The sequence below is a fragment of the Cavia porcellus genome, unplaced genomic scaffold (genome assembly GCF_034190915.1).
Source record: "Cavia porcellus strain 051 isolate PalLab524CR breed Dunkin Hartley unplaced genomic scaffold, mCavPor4.1 scaffold_6, whole genome shotgun sequence".
Taxonomy (NCBI): Eukaryota; Metazoa; Chordata; class Mammalia; order Rodentia; family Caviidae; genus Cavia; species Cavia porcellus.
The window spans coordinates 65686830-65707195 of record NW_026947489.1 but is presented as its reverse complement, the minus strand read 5'-3'; the positions used below and the strand labels follow the sequence as shown (position 1 = coordinate 65707195).

The window sequence follows — 20366 nt, the reverse complement described above, 5'->3', positions numbered from 1 at the left end:
ATTCCAATAGACTGTATTTTATCTAATAAATACACCATATTTTATTTAATCATCCTCTAATATGGGGTACACATTATTTCAAATATTTTTACTATTTTAAAATGTAATATGATAGAGTATCTTATTTCCCTAGGAAAAATTTCTAGAAATCACTGGAAAATATAAAACATATGGACCACATATACTTGGTTCAAGTTTTTTTCTTTGGAGACAGGGTCTCACTAGGCAGTTCAGGTTGACCTTGAACTCGCCTCTATCCTCCTGCCTCAGCCTCCGGAGTGCTGGGATTATAGGCATGCATCACCACACCCAGGACTTGGTTCAGTGTGGTTATCCTCTTTGTCTACCTAACTAAGCACATGCAGAAACCATATATAGGAAGAGCCTAGATTACTCATGTGTCCTCACTCAGCAAGGCAGGATTTCTCAATAGCTTCTTAAGTGCCTCACTGAAAGTGGAACTGGGGCAAGATTTAACTAGTCATGTAGGCCCTTCTTCCTATCAAAGGCATGACTTTCAGAGGTGTTTAGATCACTCACTGGGCTTGTAAAAATTTATTTACAGAGTCAATCTTTAAAAAAATCTTTGACAAAAATGCCATTTGTTAGAATAATTTCTTTTCATATTTTGTGATGAAAAGATTTAGCAATCTTTCTATGAATTGCTAAAATTTTGCTCTTCCCAGGGAGCATGGCTAAGGTTGTTACTAAATTATCTTGCACAGAGAACACAATATGGAATGAAATTTTTTTTTTTTGTCTTTTTCGTTTTTATCGGTACCAGGGATCGAACTCACGACTGCCTGCTTACACGGCAGGCACTTATGCTGCTGAGCTAAATCCCCAGCCCTGAGAACACAATATGGAACATCAACTTCTCAGCTGAATCTGTTAGCTCAGTGATCTTTCATTTGGAAAATATCATAAATTGTACTCAGCTGGAAAAAGCTGTCAGGAGCATCAGGGTGTGGAGAGGCGTATTAAGGTATCTAAATGGAACTTGGCCTGGAATGGACAGTTTCTTTATTCCTCAATAGCACAAAAAGAAGAACATTGGGGCTGGGTATTTAGCTCAGTGGCAAAAGCATTTGGCTGGCAAGCGTGAGGTGATGAGTTCGATCCCCAGTACCAAAAAAAAAAAAAAAAAAAATCAATTACTATTACTAACTTATCTGATGGGAATGCTTTTACTAATAAAACAAATTTCTGAAAATCTAGAGGTATATAAATAAAAAACTCACTATAATTCCCAATATGACTTACAAAACTTTGATTCTGTTGCTTTTATTTTTCTATCACGTTCTTAATACTGCTACCCTACCCTTCAAGCAATATTTGCTTGATGTCTGAAGTTAGTTGTTCTCCCCCTCTCTTTACGTCTTATTTTTTAATTCATTGTTGGAAATAAACCAACCCAAGGAAACCTTGGCACATGCTAGGCAAATGTTCTACCACTGAGCTAACTTCCAGCCCTGTTTTATATTTTGAAGTAATCTTTAGTAAACATTCTTTAAAAACAAACAAAAGGGCTGGGGATTTAGCCTGGCAAGTGTGAGGTCATGAGTTCAATCCCGTAAAAACAAAAAACCTTTCTGCCTAGCTAATGGCAAAAGAAAAATATAAGGTGTGAAGAAGAGCCACTGAGATGTAATCTTAGGAATCCAGTCTTGAAACATTTTAATTTTTGTGATCACTATGCTCATTAAAAATAGCTTTTTTCAGAGAACTGTAATTTTCAATGTATAAATCTTTTATTTTTGTTGTTGATTCCTTACTACTTCATTTTTTTTTTTTTTGGATGTTACTAAGGAAGGGTGTAGTTTTCCTAATTTCTCTCTCAGTGAGTTTGTTGTTTGTGTACAGGAAGGCTACTGATTTTTGAGTGTTGACTTTGTATCTAGCTATACTACTGAATTTGGCTATCAAATCCAGAAATCTTTCAGTAGAGTTTTTGGGGTCTTCTATGTAGAGTATCATGTCATTTGCAAATAATGATACTTTATTCATCCTTTCCTATCCTTATTCCTTTTATTTCTCTCTCCTGTCTAACTGCTCTGGCTAATGTTTCTAGATATACTGAATAGGAGTGGTGATAGTGAACATCCTTGTCTTGTTCCTGCTTTTAGAGTAAAAACTTTCAGTTTTTGTCCACTTAGTATGATGTTAGCTGTTGGTGTGTCATAGATGGCTTTTATTAGCTTATTAAAGACCATCTATTTTGATTTTAAAAAAATTTTTCCCCCAAATCCATTTTATTCTGATTGTCTATAGGGTTTTTTGGTTTGCTTGTTTTTGAGTGTCGGACTTTAATAAAAACTTTTTCTGTTATCTGTTGAGATGACCATGTGATATTTGTTTTTTTGTTTGTTTGTTTTTTTATCTGTACCAGGGATCAAACTCTCACAACTGCATGCTTATGGCACTTATGCCGCTGAGCTAAATCTCCAGCCCCTGACCATGTGATATGTCTTTGGCTGTATTGATATGGTACATTATATTCATTGATTTGCATATGCTGAACCATTCCTGGGATGAATCTCACTTGGATGTGGTGTACAATATTCTTGATGATTTGCTGCATTCTGTTTGCTAGTATTTTATTGAAGATTTTTGCGTCTATGTTCATTAGGGAGATTGGCAAGTAGTTCTCCTTTTTGGTTGGGTCTTTCTCTGATTTTAGTATCAGTGTAATCCTTGCATCTAGGAATGAGTCAAGGAGAACTGCTTTTCTTTCAATTTCATTAAAGAGTTTGAAGAGTACTGGCATATTCATTTTTCTCTAAATTTCTTATAGAATTCAGCTGTGAATCTACCAGGACTTGGGCTTTTTTTTTGGTACTGGGGATTGAACTCATGACCTCATGCTTACCAGGCAGGCGCTTGTACCGCTGAGCCTGGGCTTTTCTTTGTTGGTAAGGGTTTTTTTTTGGTCTTTTTCTTTTTTATTGGTATCAAGGATCAAACTCACGACCGCACACTTGCAAGGCAGGCGCTTATGCCTGTAAGCTAAATCCTCAGCCCTTCTTTGTTGGTAAATTTTTAATTACATTTTCAATTTCACTAACTGATATTGGGTTATTTAGAATTTTTATATCTTCCTGATCCAGCTTTAGTCTCCCCTCCAAGTAATAACCAGGCCCAACTCTGTGATCCAGCTTTTGTAATTTGTATGTTTCTAGGAATCTGTCCATTTCTTCTGTGTTTTCCATCCTATGAGAGTAGACTTTCGAAGTAGGTATTGACAATCTTTAGAATTTCCACAGGATCTGAAGTGATTTTATCCTTTTCATTCCTTAGTGTATAAATCTGAGATTTTTTTTTGGTAGCAGGACTCAAACTCATGACCTAGCACTTGCCAGGTAGGCACTTGTGCTGCTGAGTTAAATCCCCAGCATTAAACTTGAGTTTTTTTCTCTTTTTTTTGATAAGGTTGGCTAGGGGTTTATCAATCTTATTTATTCTTTCAAAGAACCAACTCTTTGATTCATTAATTCTTGGTATCGTTTCCTGAAGTCTCAATTGTGTTAATTTCTGACCTTTGTATAATTTCCTCCCTTCTCTGAAGTTTGGGCTTGACTAGCTTAGAAAATGGAAAGATATTCCTTACTCATGGATAGGAAGAACCAACATTTTGGAAACAGCCAGATTCCCAAAACTGTTATATGCATCAGATTTAATGCAATCTTGATCAAAATACCATTAGTACACTTCACAAATCTAGAGAAACCATCCCTAAAGTTCATCTGGAACCAGAAGAGAACTAGAATAGCAAAGGCAATGTTGGGTAACAAAGGAAAGGCAGGAAGCATTCCAATCCCTGATTTGAAATTATACTACAAAGCTACTGTGATAAAATTAGCATGGTACTGGCAAAAAGCAAAAAACAAAAAACCAGACCTGAGGTCCAATGGAACAGAAGATATAGATGCAACTACAAACACGCTTGGCCTATCCTGTCTTTGACAAAGAGTGCCAAACATGTTCACTGGAAGAAAGATGGCCTCTTTAATACATGGTGCTAGAAAACCTGGCTTTCCACATGCCAAAGACTAAAACTTGACTCATGCCTCTCACCATGCACTAAACTTAAAGTCAAAATGGATCAAAGATCTAAATATTAAAACAGAAACACTAAATCTATTGGAACAGAAAATAGGTAGAAATCTCCAAAACATAGAGGTAGGCAGAGAGTTCATGAACAAAAACCAAACTATATGGAAAATACTTCAAAGAATCAACAACTAGGTTCTCATCTTACTAAAAAGTTTTTGCATCTGAAAAGAAATCACCAACAGACTAAAAATAAAACCCACAAATTGGGAAAAGTTTTAGCCACCTGGCCCTCAAAGGACTTCTATCTAGAACATATGAAGAATTAAAAATATCAGGCTCCTCATATTCAAAGACCTAATCCAAAAATGAACACAGAGATGAATACACAATTCTTAGATGAAAGTGATGAAAACATGTTCAACACCCATGGTCATTCAAGAAGTGCACATTAAAATGACACTGAGATTCCACCTCACCCCACAGAGAATGACTATCATCAAGAAATCAACCAATTACAAGGTTCCGGGAGAATATGGCGGACAGATAGCAGCAGCTATGGAGGCTCTCAGAAAGACCCAGCTTAGAATTCAGGAATGGTGCAGAGTAAAGAATCATAAGCAAGAGGAGATATGCCCCGCTGACCCAAGAACAAACTAGGCTGAGAGAAACCAACTGGGAATGCAATCCTGGTGCTATAACAGGAACAGAAAAGCCTCAGTGTGGAAGTTGGAGCCCGCGCCATTGGAAGCCGTGATTTGGATTTCCCCGCCGCTGCTGCTGCTGCTGCTGCGTCTACATCGGCTCGGCAGGGAGAGAGACTCATGAAAGCTGAGAACGGGAATCAGTGAACGGAGTTGAAAGCAGGACAGGTGGGGAGCTGTGCATTGACCTGCAATGAGTGAGAGAAACTGGGACTCTTCCACAGTCTAGGAGACTCCAACAGAGGACATTCTGGGACCAGGCAGACTTGCGGGAACAGGGCGCTGCAATGACTTCAGTCACGTATCCCCCTCTCAAGCGGGATTGGTGAGCAGTGCCTAGCCTACATGATGCTACTGGCTGAGACCCAGTAGGCTAGCACAGCCCAGGTCCCAGCACCTGAAGGTAGATTGACCTGGAGGGGCGGGCCCCGCATAGGCTGCCTGGTCTGCAACTTCCTGGTGTGCTGCGGTGGGCGGGAACACCTAGCCGGTGCAATTCAATCAGACTGTGGCTGCCAGGGAAGGAAGCTGGGCCTCCTATATACGCTTGCATATATAAGGAACAAAGAATACGGGAAGAAGCAGCAACAAGAAAGGCTTCTCGGCCCCCAATCCTGAGAAAGAGGCAATAGCAGATACAGCACCAATAGATATAAAGCGCTATCTCCAGAGCCTCATAGACAAGTTCAGGAATGAAGTTATTAATGACCTGAAGCTAGACATAATAGCAGAATAGTTAGAGAAATGCTAAGCACCACCCAAGAAAAAAACAGATGGCGGAATGGAAGAACAGAAAAAGAGGGGAGAATTGTTTAATAGACAAAATAGAGAAAGCATAGAATATGTGAAGCAGGTTCAAAGAGATTACCAGGAAACCAAAAACTCTATCGAAAACTGGCATAACAGCTTGAAAGAAACTTAAGGACAGATTATCTGAACTGGAGGACAGATTTGTAATATGGGAGCATGAAATGAAAAACTTCTTAAAAATAACAAAGAAACAAACAGCAATAATACAAAGACTAGAAGATGATAAGAGGGTTTATAACTTAAGAATTAAGAACATAAAAGAAGTAGGGACAGAAACAAATGAACTACATAAGCTACTCACAGAAATAATCCAGGAGAATCTTCCTAATTTAGCAAAAGGTAAAGATACTCAGTTGTATGAAGCATACAGGACCCCAGCCACCTACAACCCAAACAGAGCTACACCCAGGCATATAATAATTAAAATTCCAGAAATCCAATACAAGAACAGAATATTAAAAGCCATCAGAGACAAGAAACAGATCACTTACAAGGGAACACCCATCAGAATTACAGCAGACTTCTCGGCACAAACCATCAAATCACGAAGAGCGTGGGGGGAAATAATTCAAGCTTTGAAAGATAATAACCTCCGGCCAAGATTGATATATCCTGCACAACTATCTCTGGAAATTGATGGAAAAACAAGGTGCTTCCAGGATAAAGAGGAACTAGGGGAATATGCAACCACCAATTCAACTCTACAGAGAATACTGCAGGATATTCTAAAGAAGAAAAATATGAAGAATCCAGAAATAGCGGCAGAGAGGCCACAATGAATGGAGCAGAAAACAAAATGAAGAAGACAAACTGACAACTAATGACAGAAAAAGAGCTCAACAGAAATGAGGCAGAGAAGATTGGATGATAGGAACAGCTATTTTGAAGAAAATGACGTCTTAAGAGGTAATACTGATTTAGTATCATCTTGTTTTGAAGTCTCATCAAGCTTTTGTTCTTCTGACTCCATTGGTCTAAACAGGTTGTATCTTATTGGATTTTATTATATATGATAGTATAAGCAAAACTTTTATAGACAAGGAGATTATACAGGAGATTGTTCATTTTCTGTTAGTTGATTCTAAATACCCTGTAATACTGTCATTCTCTTAAATGGTTTTACATTGTTTTGATATATTTGATGCTACAGTATACGAACTTATACTCAAAGATTTCAAGGAAAGAGACAATATGGTAACTACTCTTATGTTGGGATATCTTGTGGTGAAACACTATTTTGCTTAAATGGTTATGTTTTGATCTGTGCTGTTTTGCTGTTATGCCCTCTTTTATTTCAATCTCCATTTTATTATTTACTTTTTTATTTTTATCCTTTTAATTAAAGGAAAAATAAATGAAAAGGTAGCGGGATATATTATAGTAACCCACTTTGACTTTCCATTATCTTGATTTAAAGCCCTGCATTGCTCTCACCATCTTGTTTTGACTGATGTTCCTCTATTCTGTTTTGCTTTGATAGTACCAGGTTCAAAAGTTTAGGCAACAGCTCTGAAGATAGTGGGATTCATTATGATGCCCATTCTGGTTGACTATTATCTACTTTTGAAGACCTATAATGTCTCCAATGTTTTGGTTTTGTTGGTTTTGTTCTTTACTGTTTTGTTCAATTTTTTTATAACTGATGATATAGGCAATTCTATTAGAGATAGTGGGAGGCATCATGGTAACCATTGTTGATCACCTTGTATTATGCTTTTACATTATCTATTATGTTCATCCTTTTGATTTGACTGACTCTGTTCTGTTATGTCACATTTGATTCTACGCTCTTCCAAAAAAGTAATAAGGACTGTGGGAGCAACAAAACCCAAAATGTGTAATTGTCATTGTACAAAAGAGAGGAAAAGAAAGTGCTCTAAACGATGTAACTGCATGTATATTTAAGTGTATAAGATAGATAATGATATTACTGAGTTTTGTTGTATCATTGAACAGAACTGTTTGCAGTCTCACTGTTGGAATGTCCACTTTATAAGCTTTAATTTTGTAATTTGAACAATTATTTCTAAGATGACAATATGTAATCCATTAACTAGTGATTTCCTACTGTTTATTTATTTCTGTAAACCTGTATAACTTGTACCCTTTCTCTGCTTTATCTTTTTTTTCCTTAAATAAAATTTAAAAAAAGAAAGAAATCAACCAATTACAAATGCTGGTGAGGCTGTGGGGAAAAAGAAGCTTTTTAATTATTGGTGAAAAAGTTGACTGGTACAACCACTGTGGAAGTCAGTGTGGAGATTCTTCAAAAAACTAGCACTAGAGGTCTCATTTAATCCAGCTATTCTACTTATGGGTATTTTTCAAGAACTGAAAACATCATACCACAGCAATATATGTGTACTCATGTTTATAGCAGCATAATTTGTAATAGCTAAGTCTTGGAAACAACCCAAATGCCTATCAGCTGTGGAATAGATAAAAAAGACGTGATATTTTTATACAATGAAGTACTATTTAGCCATAAAGAAAAATTTGAGACTTTTGTAGGTAAATTCATGCAACTAGAGACCATACTCATAAGTGAAATAAATCAGACTTGCATGTATAAACATCATATTGTCTCCCTAGTGTAAGAAATTGAAATAGTAAGTAAAATCCAAAAGATTAAATAGATATTGTGAAAGGAACAGTTAGAGCTTATATTGTTTGATCAATTCTGCATGTCTATATATGGTAATCTGAGCAACTATTGACAATACACAATATAATAATTATTAATTTCCTATCATCTTTTTTTTTTTGTCTTTTTCGTTTTTATCAGTACCAGGGATCGAACTCATGACTGCCTCCTTGCAAGGCAAGTGCTTATGCCGCTGAGCTAAATCCCCAGCCCTTACATTTTGTTTTGAGAGCCTGTATCATTTTTATTGTTTTTAAATTCTCTTTAAAATAAAAAAAAAATAATAAAAGTAATAGCTATCACCGTGGGACGTACAGGAGTTAAGTATTTGCGGTTATCAAATACTAGACCTTCAATGACAATAAATAGCAGAAACATGTTTATCAGTATGTCATGGTCACAGAATATGTCTTAGTTATAATGCTTATTTCAAGATTTAATGATTAGGGCCAGGGATTTAGCTCTGTGATATAAATGCCTGCCTGGCAAGCACTAAATTGTGAGTTTGATCCCCAGTACAAAAAAAAATTTTTTTTTTGAATTTTATGTCTAACACAATTGTTTCCTGAGGTTGGGAGAAAAAACCCCAAGAAATTATGTCAATATGTTAAGTGCCATAGACAGTCCCAATAATTGCTTTTCTAGTTGTTTTACATTGTTGTCATACAGTCAAGCTGGGAAAAATTTCACATATAAAAACCATCTTCTTATAGTGGGCCTGAGCAGCACTTACTCTTTCTTGTGATGTTTGATAGCGAAGGTGAAGAGCTGTAGGGTCCCAATCCACAGCAATATAGGCATTTCCAATGAAAGCTTTGTCTTCCCCACAATCAATTTTACAGCCTCTACAAAATCTAAATGAAGGAAAAAAGCCACAGATGAATAAATAATTATGAAGGAATCTAAATTTTCTCAATCAGAAATATTCTTCCTTTTCTGCTTTTCTCTTAGCATCACAATGTCACGGGCTTCCCATTTCACACTCTGACAAATATAGTAATATTTATTAATTATTATTGCAGGGAAGGAATTATGCATATCACCTTTAAGTTTATGGTTTTATAAAGCACTTGACAAAGATTTGATAACATATGGGAAGATAAAAGGTTAAAACAAGTATGTTATATAAGAATTGGTTATTTGAGATCATCTGCTCTAAAGAAATTCTAAATTTAATTATTTAATGGTCTGAGGTAGGGTAACTTACCTAACAATGCTTAGCTCCTGTTTTTTGTTTTTTGTTTTTTTTTTTAAGCTCCTTGTTTGTAAAATGGCACATTAAGTATTTGCAAATAAAATTTATGGAGTTGCATGGAGGAACACAATGGTTCCCAATTCCTATTCAGTCTGTTAGGACTATTTCAGTTCTCTAACAGTTGATTTCAGTATTGTCTGGCATTTTCCTAATCAATTGCCATTTACTCTTTTCCCTTTTTTTTTAGACAGGGTCTCATTATGAGGTTCAGGCTGGCCTTAAGTTCACTTTGTAGTCCAGGATGATCTCAAACTTACAATGATCCTCTTTCCTCAGCCTCCCGAGTGCTGGGATGACAGGCATGACCACCACACCCAGAGTTTCATTAACTCTTCTAAAAACTAAAAAACAAGTCAGGCAAGGGAGTACATGCCTGTCATCCCAGGACTGAGGAGGGTCACCAGGGATCTCAAGGTCAGCCTTGGTTACATAGTGAATAGGCCAGCCTGAACTACAAAGCAAGACCCTGTCTCAAAAACTCAAAAAACAAAAAACAAAAACAAAAAAACCCAAAAATGGACTTCCAACAAGGTCTAGTGATCAGACTATGTTTTATTGGGTCAGAACTGCCAAAATGATCTATATATGCAGAAAGTTTAGAATAATATGGCTAGGCACAGTAGCATGTGCCTCTGGTACAGCCTTGGCAGACTGAGGGAAAATTACCTGAGTTTGAGACCTGCTTGGACAACACAGTGAGACCCTCTCTTAAAAAAGTTTAGAATAAAAAATGTTAGCCAGGTGTGGTAGCGCATACCTGTAATCCCAGCACTAGGGAGACTGAGACAGGAGGATTGTCGTGTGAGGCCAGCCTGGGCTACACAGTGAGTTTGAGGCCTCGCTGAACTACATAGTGAGACCCTATCTCAGGGGGGAAAAAAAAGAATAAAAAAAGTTGATCTTAAGCTATGAATTTGGGGTGGACTGTAATATATAATATATATATACACATACACACACATATTACATATATTTGCAGAGTTCATGAAATTGGCTACATCTCAAAAGCAAAATTTAGCTAGCAGTCTTATAAAGAAGAGATGAATGAGAACAATTCCTAAGTTTAAGTTTCTCACTGTTCATTATTATTTACCAAAACTAAAAGTTTATGAAAAAGGTATAATATCTGAAGCTATAATTCTACTAATAATTTTTTTTAGCAGAGGTCACTTTACCTATACCATGGGCACGAAGCACAGGAGTTCCCATCTTTCTGCACAACTCGCAGAGTGAAAGGATATTGATAGCCCATGCTGTCATCACTGAAACAGAAAACACAAACCAAAAAATCTAAGAAGACATTTGGTTTGAGAGCCAAGTCCTTTTTGTTCTCTAAGTGATTCTAGGAAAAAGGATGTGCCCTAACAGTATACTCATGCTGACAGCTCAGTGTTGCTTTTCCCAATCCATTAGCTGCAGCTCTGTGTCAGTCACCTTAGGCTATATTGCTTTCACACACTACATTGCCAGGTGTCTCCAAAAGAGTCCAAATTTTATAAGATAAGCTAATTATTAAATGAAACATCAATTATCCTTTAGCGCTAATTTTATCAGCAGACTTATTTCACATTAAACTAAGACCTTTCCATGACAAGAATACTGACCTATCACAGAAGACTTTCTATTCAGAAGCCTTCCTCAGCTTTCTGTTAATTATACAAAGTAAATCCTTTTCTCTACTTTAATTACTCAAAGCTATAAGGTACATTCCATTTTTCTTAACTTGTTACCAACTGTATCAGGATAGCCTCATGAGTTGTTCAAATTTAAAAAATACCAATCCTTGCTTCACTTCAGTAAGAAGTAATACAACAACTCATACATATTACACTTTAAGTATACACAATTCTTGGGCTGGGATGGTAGCTCAGTGGAACAGCGTATACTGAAGTACAAGGCCCTGGCTTTAATCTCTAGCACCAAACCGCCCCACAAAAGAGTACGCCCTACACTTATCAGTTAACGTTCATAAAGCTGGATGGAGAAAAGGTAATGCAACATAGGTAAAAGCAATATATTTTATAGCTATTTGGCAGTTGGCAGCGGCTATCACATGGCTGCTGAAAGTAATGAAACCACAATAAAGACTCATTGTAAAGGCGAAAGTGAGTGTTGTATTAAGCATAGGCAGGCGTTCCCTATCTTTCCACATAACCATCTATCCAATGAATGATTGTTGATAGCTTTTAACTGTCCAGTATCATGCCCAAATGAAGTCAAGCATGAAGAATTAAAAGACTGTGGAACAACACAACTGTGTAGCATTCTCAGAGGGAAAGCTATAATGCAGCCATTAAACAAAAATAATGTTCCTCCTGCTATGGTTTGGATCTTGATCGTCTCCCAAAGCTCAGTATGTTGAAGACGCAGTCTTCAGCCTGTGCCATTACTCAGGAGTGGTGGAACATTTAGGAGGCAGGACTCACTGGAAGATTGTAGGTCACTGAGGTTGTATCCTTGAAGCGGATGTTGGGACGTAGGTCTCATCTCTTCTTTGTCAACTGGCTGTCACTTGGTCAACTATTCATTCCCTATCATGATGTTCTGCTGTGTATCAGGTTCAAAAGCGATAATGCCAGGCAATCAAGGACCAAATCCTCCAAAACTGTGAGCCAATATAAATCTTTCCCCCTTTTTTAGTTTTTTTGAGACAGGGTCTCACTATATAGTTCAGGCTGACCTGAACTCACTATATAGCCCAGGCTGGCCTCAAACTTGCCTCACTCTCCTAAATGGTGGGATGATAGGTATGTGCTACCATGCTCAGCTTTTAACCTTTTCACTCTTTAACTTGGCCATGTCAGGTATTCGTTACAGTAATGCAAAACTAACACCTCATCCCAAGCCTCTTTACGATCCTATCTGTAATCTACTTCCTGTCTCTATAAATTTGCTTATTATAGACACTGCATAAAAACAAAAGATTTGACTTTTGTGACTGGCTTCTTTGACTGATCATGCTTTCATGCTTCCTGTTGCTACACATACTGGTGGTTCATTCTTTCTGATGGGTGAGTAATATTCTATCACATGTGCAAACTCTATTTTGCAAATCCATTCATCTGCTGAGTTTAACTCTTGAGTTGTTCTCACTTTTTGGCTATTGTGATCCACTGGATTCTTTGATGGAAATCAGAGACATACAGCTGCTCTTTCTCCTTCCTCATTTCAACCTCTAACTGTTGGAATGCAACAGGAGTTAGATCTTGGGCATCTTCTGTACCTAATTCTCTGTTAGGGGTACTGCCCCATCTTGAAGCTTTAACATTTATATTTACATTTCCAGAAAAGGACATTCAATGAATTTCTCATTTGACTATAACAATAGATATCTTCAATTTAACTTGATACCTGTCCATTTCTGCCAAAACATGCTGTTCCTTCTCTAGTTTCCCTTGCTTCATTCAATGGTATCATCATCCACAAACAATTGCTCAAGCTGAAAATTTAGTGTAGATTTCTCTTTCTCTCATCCCTATCTAATTTATTAGCAAATCCTGGGAAAAGTCCTTTAATTAGATCAGACTCTCATTTCAAATTTAATCTCACCCAAAAGTCATCTTTACTGAACACATAATCGTCAACTATTTATAACTATTATTTGCAGTTTTCCTTTAAGATCTACTCATCTTAAACCCTACCTACTTAATCAGGAAAAGAGTTCATACTATAACAAAGAACTTTTTACTAAGCTGAATTCTCATTTGTACCATGACAGTTAAATATATGATACACAATTTAACTGAGATGTAAGGCACCCATAATCTCAATGAAGTAAATGCATTTAGTAATCCAACAGAATATGGTAGGAGGAATGAAAAACCTACATAAAATATTTACTATCTTTATCTAAATCTATAAATTAGCCCATGTTAAAATAACACAGTATGGAAATAATTCAATTAACTCATGTGTAATGTACCATAAGACTTTAAAATTCATGACAGACAAAGTACACTGTCACTCCCATCCCAGAGAATTGAGATGATGAGATGATACAAACTTCCTGGAGAAGTCATACTACTCTTTTCAGGGTTTTTTGGTGGTATTGGGAACTAAATCCAGGGCCTTTGAACTGAGCTACACTCTCAGCCCTTTTTTAATTTTTTTAGCAACAGGGCTTGCTAAGTCATTACGTGCTCACTCTGGGCTCAAACTTGTGATTGTCCTGCATCAGTCTCCCAGACAGTGCTGCAATTACAGGTCAGAGCCACCTTGCATGGCTTAACATTCTCTATTTTTCTAATAGCAGGAGGCAAGGATTTTACCTGAAGCAGTAGTAAGAGGGAGTTAGCTAAGAGATTAGAGAATTACTAGACACTGGAATGTCTAGGTGACAAAATGAAGCTATATTTCTTACTCAAAATCTTAAACCAAATGACTGAATTGTATGCTCTCTGAATGGTTCTTCCAAGAGTGATTAACTTAATGTAGAATGGACCATATTATTGTACACAATTCATATAAATTATTCTTTTAGAATCTAAAAACCACAAGTCAGACTAATCCTCAAACTTACCAATCCTGAGCATGGTTACTAGCTTCCTGAGGTGGAAGTGGGCTGGCTAGTCGAGATACTTGAATCCAAACTGCATCATAAAGATCTTTTTTCCGGGTATGGATAGTACATGGAACAATCAATGGCATTCCAAAAAGGCTGGGCCGATTCTTCTGTGATGACAGGAAATACAGTTCTGTTCTCATCTGTATGTACAAACAAGGGAAGAAAGTAAGAAGATAGGTCTGATTCTTCCAGGACTGTGGTAACATGCATTGCTGCACATTTTCAAATTAGTTTCTACCATATTTCATATTTTTGGAAAAATTGTTAATATGATGACAGCAGTTAAAGTAAAATCACTGATAGGCTGAGGTATTACCAATGAGTCACAAAATTTAGATTTCAGTAATTAATGTTTTCAAATTATAGTTTTCTCTGTTAGGCATTTCCCCCACACACTGAATCATATGTAAAAAAAGAAAGAAAAAAAGAAAGTATGCCAATAAAAATACTTCTTGAAAATGCAATCCTGAATCAGAATCTCACTATGGAATGTACTCTGCCTCAAATTTACATCAGTCTTCTTGTCTCAGCCTCCCAAGAATTGGGATTAAAGATGGACCAAAGATTTAACTCCAGTACCCTAAGCAACTGCCTGGCAAGCACAAAGTTGTGAGTTTGATCCCTGGTACCAAAAAAAAAAAGGTATATGCCACATGTCTGGTCCACCTTTTTTGGTTTTTGATACATGGTCTTGGGATGTGGTTCTGAACCAACTATATAAACCCATATTGGTCCCAAAATCTCAGCAATTCTGCCTCAGCCTCTTGAGTGTAAGGATTATAGGCAAGTAACACCATGCATGGGTCATAATGCAATTTTCTAATAAGCTATTGATAGTAGTTGTTAAAGCAACAATTTTTAAATTTTGGAGACTTAAGAAGCATAGTTACTTAATTTAATTGGGGGGGGAGGTACCAGGGAGCAAACTCATGACCTCGCATTTGCCAGGCAGGCACTTATGCTGCTGAGTTGAATCTCTGGGTAAGCTATTTAATTTTACAGTGACTTACCCATCTTTCTAAAAAAGCAGCTAAGTGACTTCAGTCATTTTTTTTTTTAAAGTACTTGACAGGTCAAATTTTTAAAAATCTGTTTTGAATACATTAAAGAGATGCTTATTATATTCTTTAATATCACTTATCCTATGGTTGGAACCAGCAGTTGTTCAGATTTTGGAATATTTGCAAAAACTTTACTGGGTAAGCATCTTGAGATTTTCAGATGAGGGATATTCTTTTTTTTCTTTTAATTTTATTTAAAAAAAGACTAAACAAAACAAAATAGGTAGAAATAATACATACGTTCAGAGAAAAAAATAAACAGTAAGAAATCACTAGTTGATGTTTACATATTATTGTTTTACAAATAGTTGTTCAAGACACAAAAATGGAACATTAATGTAAAGTGGGAATTCAAACAGCAAGACTGCAAACAGTTCTGTTCAGCTGTCCAACAAAAACAGTAATATGGTTGTCAATCCTATACACTTAAACATATACGCAGTTATCCATATCTTCATTTATGTTTACATTAAACAAACTAAAGCAGGTTAAAATCATTCTGAACAAAGAATAGTATTGCAGGATTTCACATCATGACACTCCATGATCAGCACTGGGTACTGTGGTACTGTAGTGTTTTGTTTTTTTTTTTTTAATTTAATTTAAAGAAAGACTAAACAAAACAGAAAACGGGTAGAAATAATACATAATTTCAAAGAAAAAAATAAACAGTAAGCAATCACTAGTTGATGATTATAGATTGTCCTCTTACAAATAGTTATTCAAGATACTAAAGTGGAGCATATAAAGTGGGGATTTCAAACAGTGAGATTGCAACCAGTTCTGTTCAACTATCCAACAAAAACTTAGAAATATGGTTATCAATCCTACACACTTAAACATACATGCAGTTTCCATATCTTCAATTATGTTGAGATTGAATAAACCCAAGCAGGCTAATATCACTCTGAACAAAGAATAATACTATTGTTGGGTTTCACATTATGACACTCCAGGATAAGCACTGGATATTTTAGTGTCTCTTTTTCTTCAAAGTGAGATGAGGGATATTCAACATATGGATATATAGAGAATACCTACTGAAAAGGATTAGATTGAAAATGGCTGCTTAATAAAGTAATAGGTTAGAACAACAGAATGGTAATTCAGGGTTATGAAAAAATTTGATGAATACCCGGACATTTTTTTCTTTTTCTTTTTTTTTTGTCTTTTTGAGACAGAGTTTCACTATCAAGTTCAGGCTGGCCTCAACCTTGCAGCGATTCTCCTGCCTCAGTCTCTAAAAGTGCTGGGATTACAGATGTGTGCCACCACACCTGGCTACTTGGACATTCTTAATTCTTTAAGAAGTCTGGTCCTGTGGACACACCTGTACTTCCAGCTAGTTGAGAGGCTGAGGTAGGAGGAGAAGGAGGAGCACAATCCTGTTGATCTTGCCTTCCTATCTCATTATCTGCTTTCCTTTCTTCTTTTTCTCTCTCTTCTTCCTTCTTTTCCTTCCCCCTTCTCTTCTTTCTCTCTCCTCTTCTTCCTTTCTTTCTTCCCTCCCTCCTTCCCTGCCTCCCTCTCCCCCCATCTCCTTCTTTCTTTGTACTAGGGATCAAACTCACACCTTGTGCTTGCCAGGCAGGCACTGTGCTGCTGAGCTATACCCAGCCCCTGTTGATGCCTTTAGACTATGAAAGAATTTCTGTTGTTTTAAACCACTAAGTTTGTGATACTCTGTTACAGCAGTTCTAGTGAATTAATGTAATACCTTCTTTTTAGTTTTTTTTCTTGTCATCCTCCAATACACACATACACACACACATACGCACATCACTACCACTACACCAAACCTTTTCCAAAGGTATTCACATTTATATGACAGAAACATGGTTTTAAATACACAGAAGACACAATTTTTAAATCAAGGTAGTATTCAGGTGCACTGGCTGGCCTCACAAGTGAGGAATATCATTTCATATACTGGCCTTCTCATGAGATACTAAATCCTGGCTCCAGTAACTTGCATTAGCATAAACAACACACTGAAAATGTGCTCAATGAAGATGTTGCCAAGACAGAAAATGGCTGTTTCACAAATGACACTAAAAAGACCTATAGTAACATTGAAACTAACCATTTTTCGGTGGATAGCAATGATGTAGCCTGTAAAGGTGTTGTCAGGAAGAGATGACATATGACCATTCATTATTCCATTTGTGAAGTTCTTCTCAGTTCCACATGGCACAACAGTGTTTGGCATTCCATTAGGGATGAATATTGGCCGAGGCATGTCCCCATTGGTAGTTAGAGAGAACATTCCATTTGTAGATGGGGAAGAGGAGAAATCTATGAATTCAAAGAAAGAAATAGCACCAAAAGTTTGTAACATTGTGGTACTTTCCCCCAGTTAAGTAGCTCAGGCTGGCCTCGAATTTGTGCCCTTTTTGCCTTACCCTCTCCAGCAGCTGGGATTACATGTGTGCTCCACCATGCCTGGCATACCTTGTGGAGCTTTAATCTTTGCTCTTAAGTATTCCAAGGATCTGGACCTTGAGAGTGTAATCTGTTTTAACATTAGATGGAGAGAAACTGTAGTTCAAAGAATAATTCTAAAATTTATTGGATGATTTTAATTCCAGATTTTGTCGTCATAATTCACATTTAGGACTAAACGGAAAAGTAGCACTGAAGACTGTGAAATAGACTTGCAGAAACCTGTATGAACATTGTATTGTGGCACTCCCATCAGTTCTATCACTTGTTTTTTTTCTTTTCCCTTAAATTCTCTATTCCTCTACACATGGTCTGTCCAATATGGCCATTGACCAGATGCTGCTTTTTTAATTATTAAAAATGCATTCTGTCACCCTCATTAGACACATTTAAATGTTCAGCAGCCTGCATGACTTAATGGAGAGCAAAGATCATAGAAAGTTTCTATCATTGCAGAGTTCTGGTGGACAGTGATGACAAAAACTAAAAAGCAACCCTATCTGGGCATGGTGGCACACACCTGTAATCTCAGCACTCAAGAGGCTGATGCATGATCAACTAGATATAAAAAAGGCTGAGGCAGGAAGATTACTGTGAATTTGAGGCCAGCTTGGGCTATGTAGTGAGTTCAAGGCTAGCCTACCAGCCTGAACTACATAGTGAAACCCTGTCAAAAAAATAAAACAACAACAACAAAAATTAATGCTAAATCATCTCTGAACTCATCATCAATATTGTCTACTATATGCTAGTGAGAAGAGCCTTATTCCCCATGAAGTCCATCATATTGGAGAATTAACCTAATTATAAGCAGCATAAATAAGAATAGAACAAAACATTACTAGACAAAAGGTCTCAATGAATAATCATACTAAATCTGATTCAATAACTGCATAATAAGATTCCTTTTTATCTAAATTTATTACGTTTTCTGGTGGTACTTTCTTCTTGTATCATGTTGAAACGTTAGTATTAGACAAAACAGTGAAAAAGAGAACTGAATGTTAATGGTATACAAGCTAGTAACTGTCTACCTAACTTAAGTCACTTAGGCTCTCTGAATTCATTTCTTCATCTATGAAAAGATGAATTTCACCCAAGTAAGATTTCTCCTGGGCTTGAAAACTGTTCAGCTCTAATATTATCAGCACAACAAATATAAAAATCGCAATATCCTTTAGACCCATAAAGCTGTCAAGACCATGAGAAAGAGTGTTCCAGTTCTCTCTTACCTGTCTGTATAGGACTAGAAGCTGAAATAGGAGATGCTGGTATAGGAATTTCAAATGCACACAAAAATCCACTCACAGAGAGTCGTACTTTTTGGTTGTCCTGAGGGAAGTTCTAAAAAAAGAGGGGGCAGGGGAAAAGGAAGATAAGAAGAGAAGTGCTTCAAAGGAGCTGGGTAGACTATCTGATGTACTAAAGAATGTTTTAGGAGCTTTCATGTAGCAAATAAAACAAGATGACTGAATAACTTTTCTTGGTTAATTAAAAGACAAATGTTTGATAAAATAAGTGATAAACCATTTTTTACTGCCAAAAATAATTGTTATTCTTTTCTATATATAGGAAGACAACATGCTTTATATTACTGGCTTTTTTTTGTTTGTTTGTTTTGAGACAGGGTCCCACCATGTAGTTCAGGCTGGCCTTGAACTCTCAGAAATCCTCCTACATTAGTTCCTGGAGTGCTAGAATTACAAGTGTATACCACACCCATTTGATGCCTTTTTTTTGTTGTTGTTGTTGGTATCAGGGATTGAACTTATAACCTCGTGCTTGTGGGGCAGGCACTTATACCACTGAGCTAAATCTCCTGCCCCCAGTTGACGCTTTTTAAAAAATGTTTTAATATCTCTCCTGGTAATACAACATAAAACTTAATAGATAACTATGATCTTTGGAGAATGGAATATAAGGCTTCCTACAAATAGTATTACCTTTATGTTGGAACCATGTACTTCTGCAAGAAGGATTTGCTCTGATTTAAGCCCACAGAGATCACTCAGCTGTTTTTTTAACCCTGTGTACTTCTCATCCATATTCAGTCTTAGCCCGTATCGTATGGGGGTAGTACCATCCAACTTAATTACTAGTAAGGAGAAAAGAACTGTTATCAATAAAATACAAGTCACACTGAAAGTCATGAATATTATAAGCAGATAGATATATCTGACATGCAAATATCAAACATTTTCCCCTAGAATTTTATTTAACATGTAAATGATAAAGCAATACTTAATACGGGGTTAATAAGACACATGTGTAAACATGATATTGTTTTATTAGCTGACAAGCTGAAAGAAAAAACATGTATATGTGTATGTAAATGTATATAAAAATAGTTAAGACAGTTATACTACTGATTTCTCTGAGTTTACTGAAGAGAATGATTTGTGTTGGTATTGTTTGGACAATTGAGTGTAATGTGCTCTGGGTGAATGATTTGGGGATGACAATGTGCAATGTATGTACCATTGTTGCCCCCCGATTGATGTGCTTCTGAAATTTTCTTATAGTTTTTTTCTTCTTTCTTTTTATACTTGAATAAAATGGATTTAAAAAAAGAATACTGGGTAAAAATCATGAGTTTTTGATGTTCATCTAATAAACAAATGAGAGGCTTTGCAAGTTTTTATTAAAAATTTCTGGCATCACCCAATGGGCACAAGAATGGGTCCATTTTCCAAATCTTTCAAACCTGAAATTAAGCCTGAATGCAGACTGGTGGAATATAACATGACTACAAATCTATGAACTCATCATAAACAAGTAACTACAATTACAAATTCCAGTCGACAATTGAATGAAGTAAAAGAAAATGGAGTCAAAT

The 20366-nt window shown here is 36.4% G+C and overlaps 1 protein-coding gene across 8 annotated transcripts in view; it reads right to left on the bottom strand.

Moving 5' to 3' along the window:
* The window catches only part of Usp32 (ubiquitin specific peptidase 32), a 188066-nt gene that overhangs the window by 11032 nt on the left and 156668 nt on the right, over positions 1 to 20366 (bottom strand). For all 8 annotated transcript variants that reach the window (XM_063250896.1, XM_063250894.1, XM_063250893.1 and 5 more), the window contains 6 exons: positions 19474 to 19625; positions 18763 to 18874; positions 17172 to 17383; positions 13983 to 14167; positions 10639 to 10725; positions 8942 to 9062 (listed from right to left, as the gene is read on the bottom strand). In XM_063250896.1, the coding sequence (XP_063106966.1) occupies positions 8942 to 9062; positions 10639 to 10725; positions 13983 to 14167; positions 17172 to 17383; positions 18763 to 18874; positions 19474 to 19625 (869 nt within the window). The remainder of the gene's footprint in view (positions 1 to 8941; positions 9063 to 10638; positions 10726 to 13982; positions 14168 to 17171; positions 17384 to 18762; positions 18875 to 19473; positions 19626 to 20366) is intronic.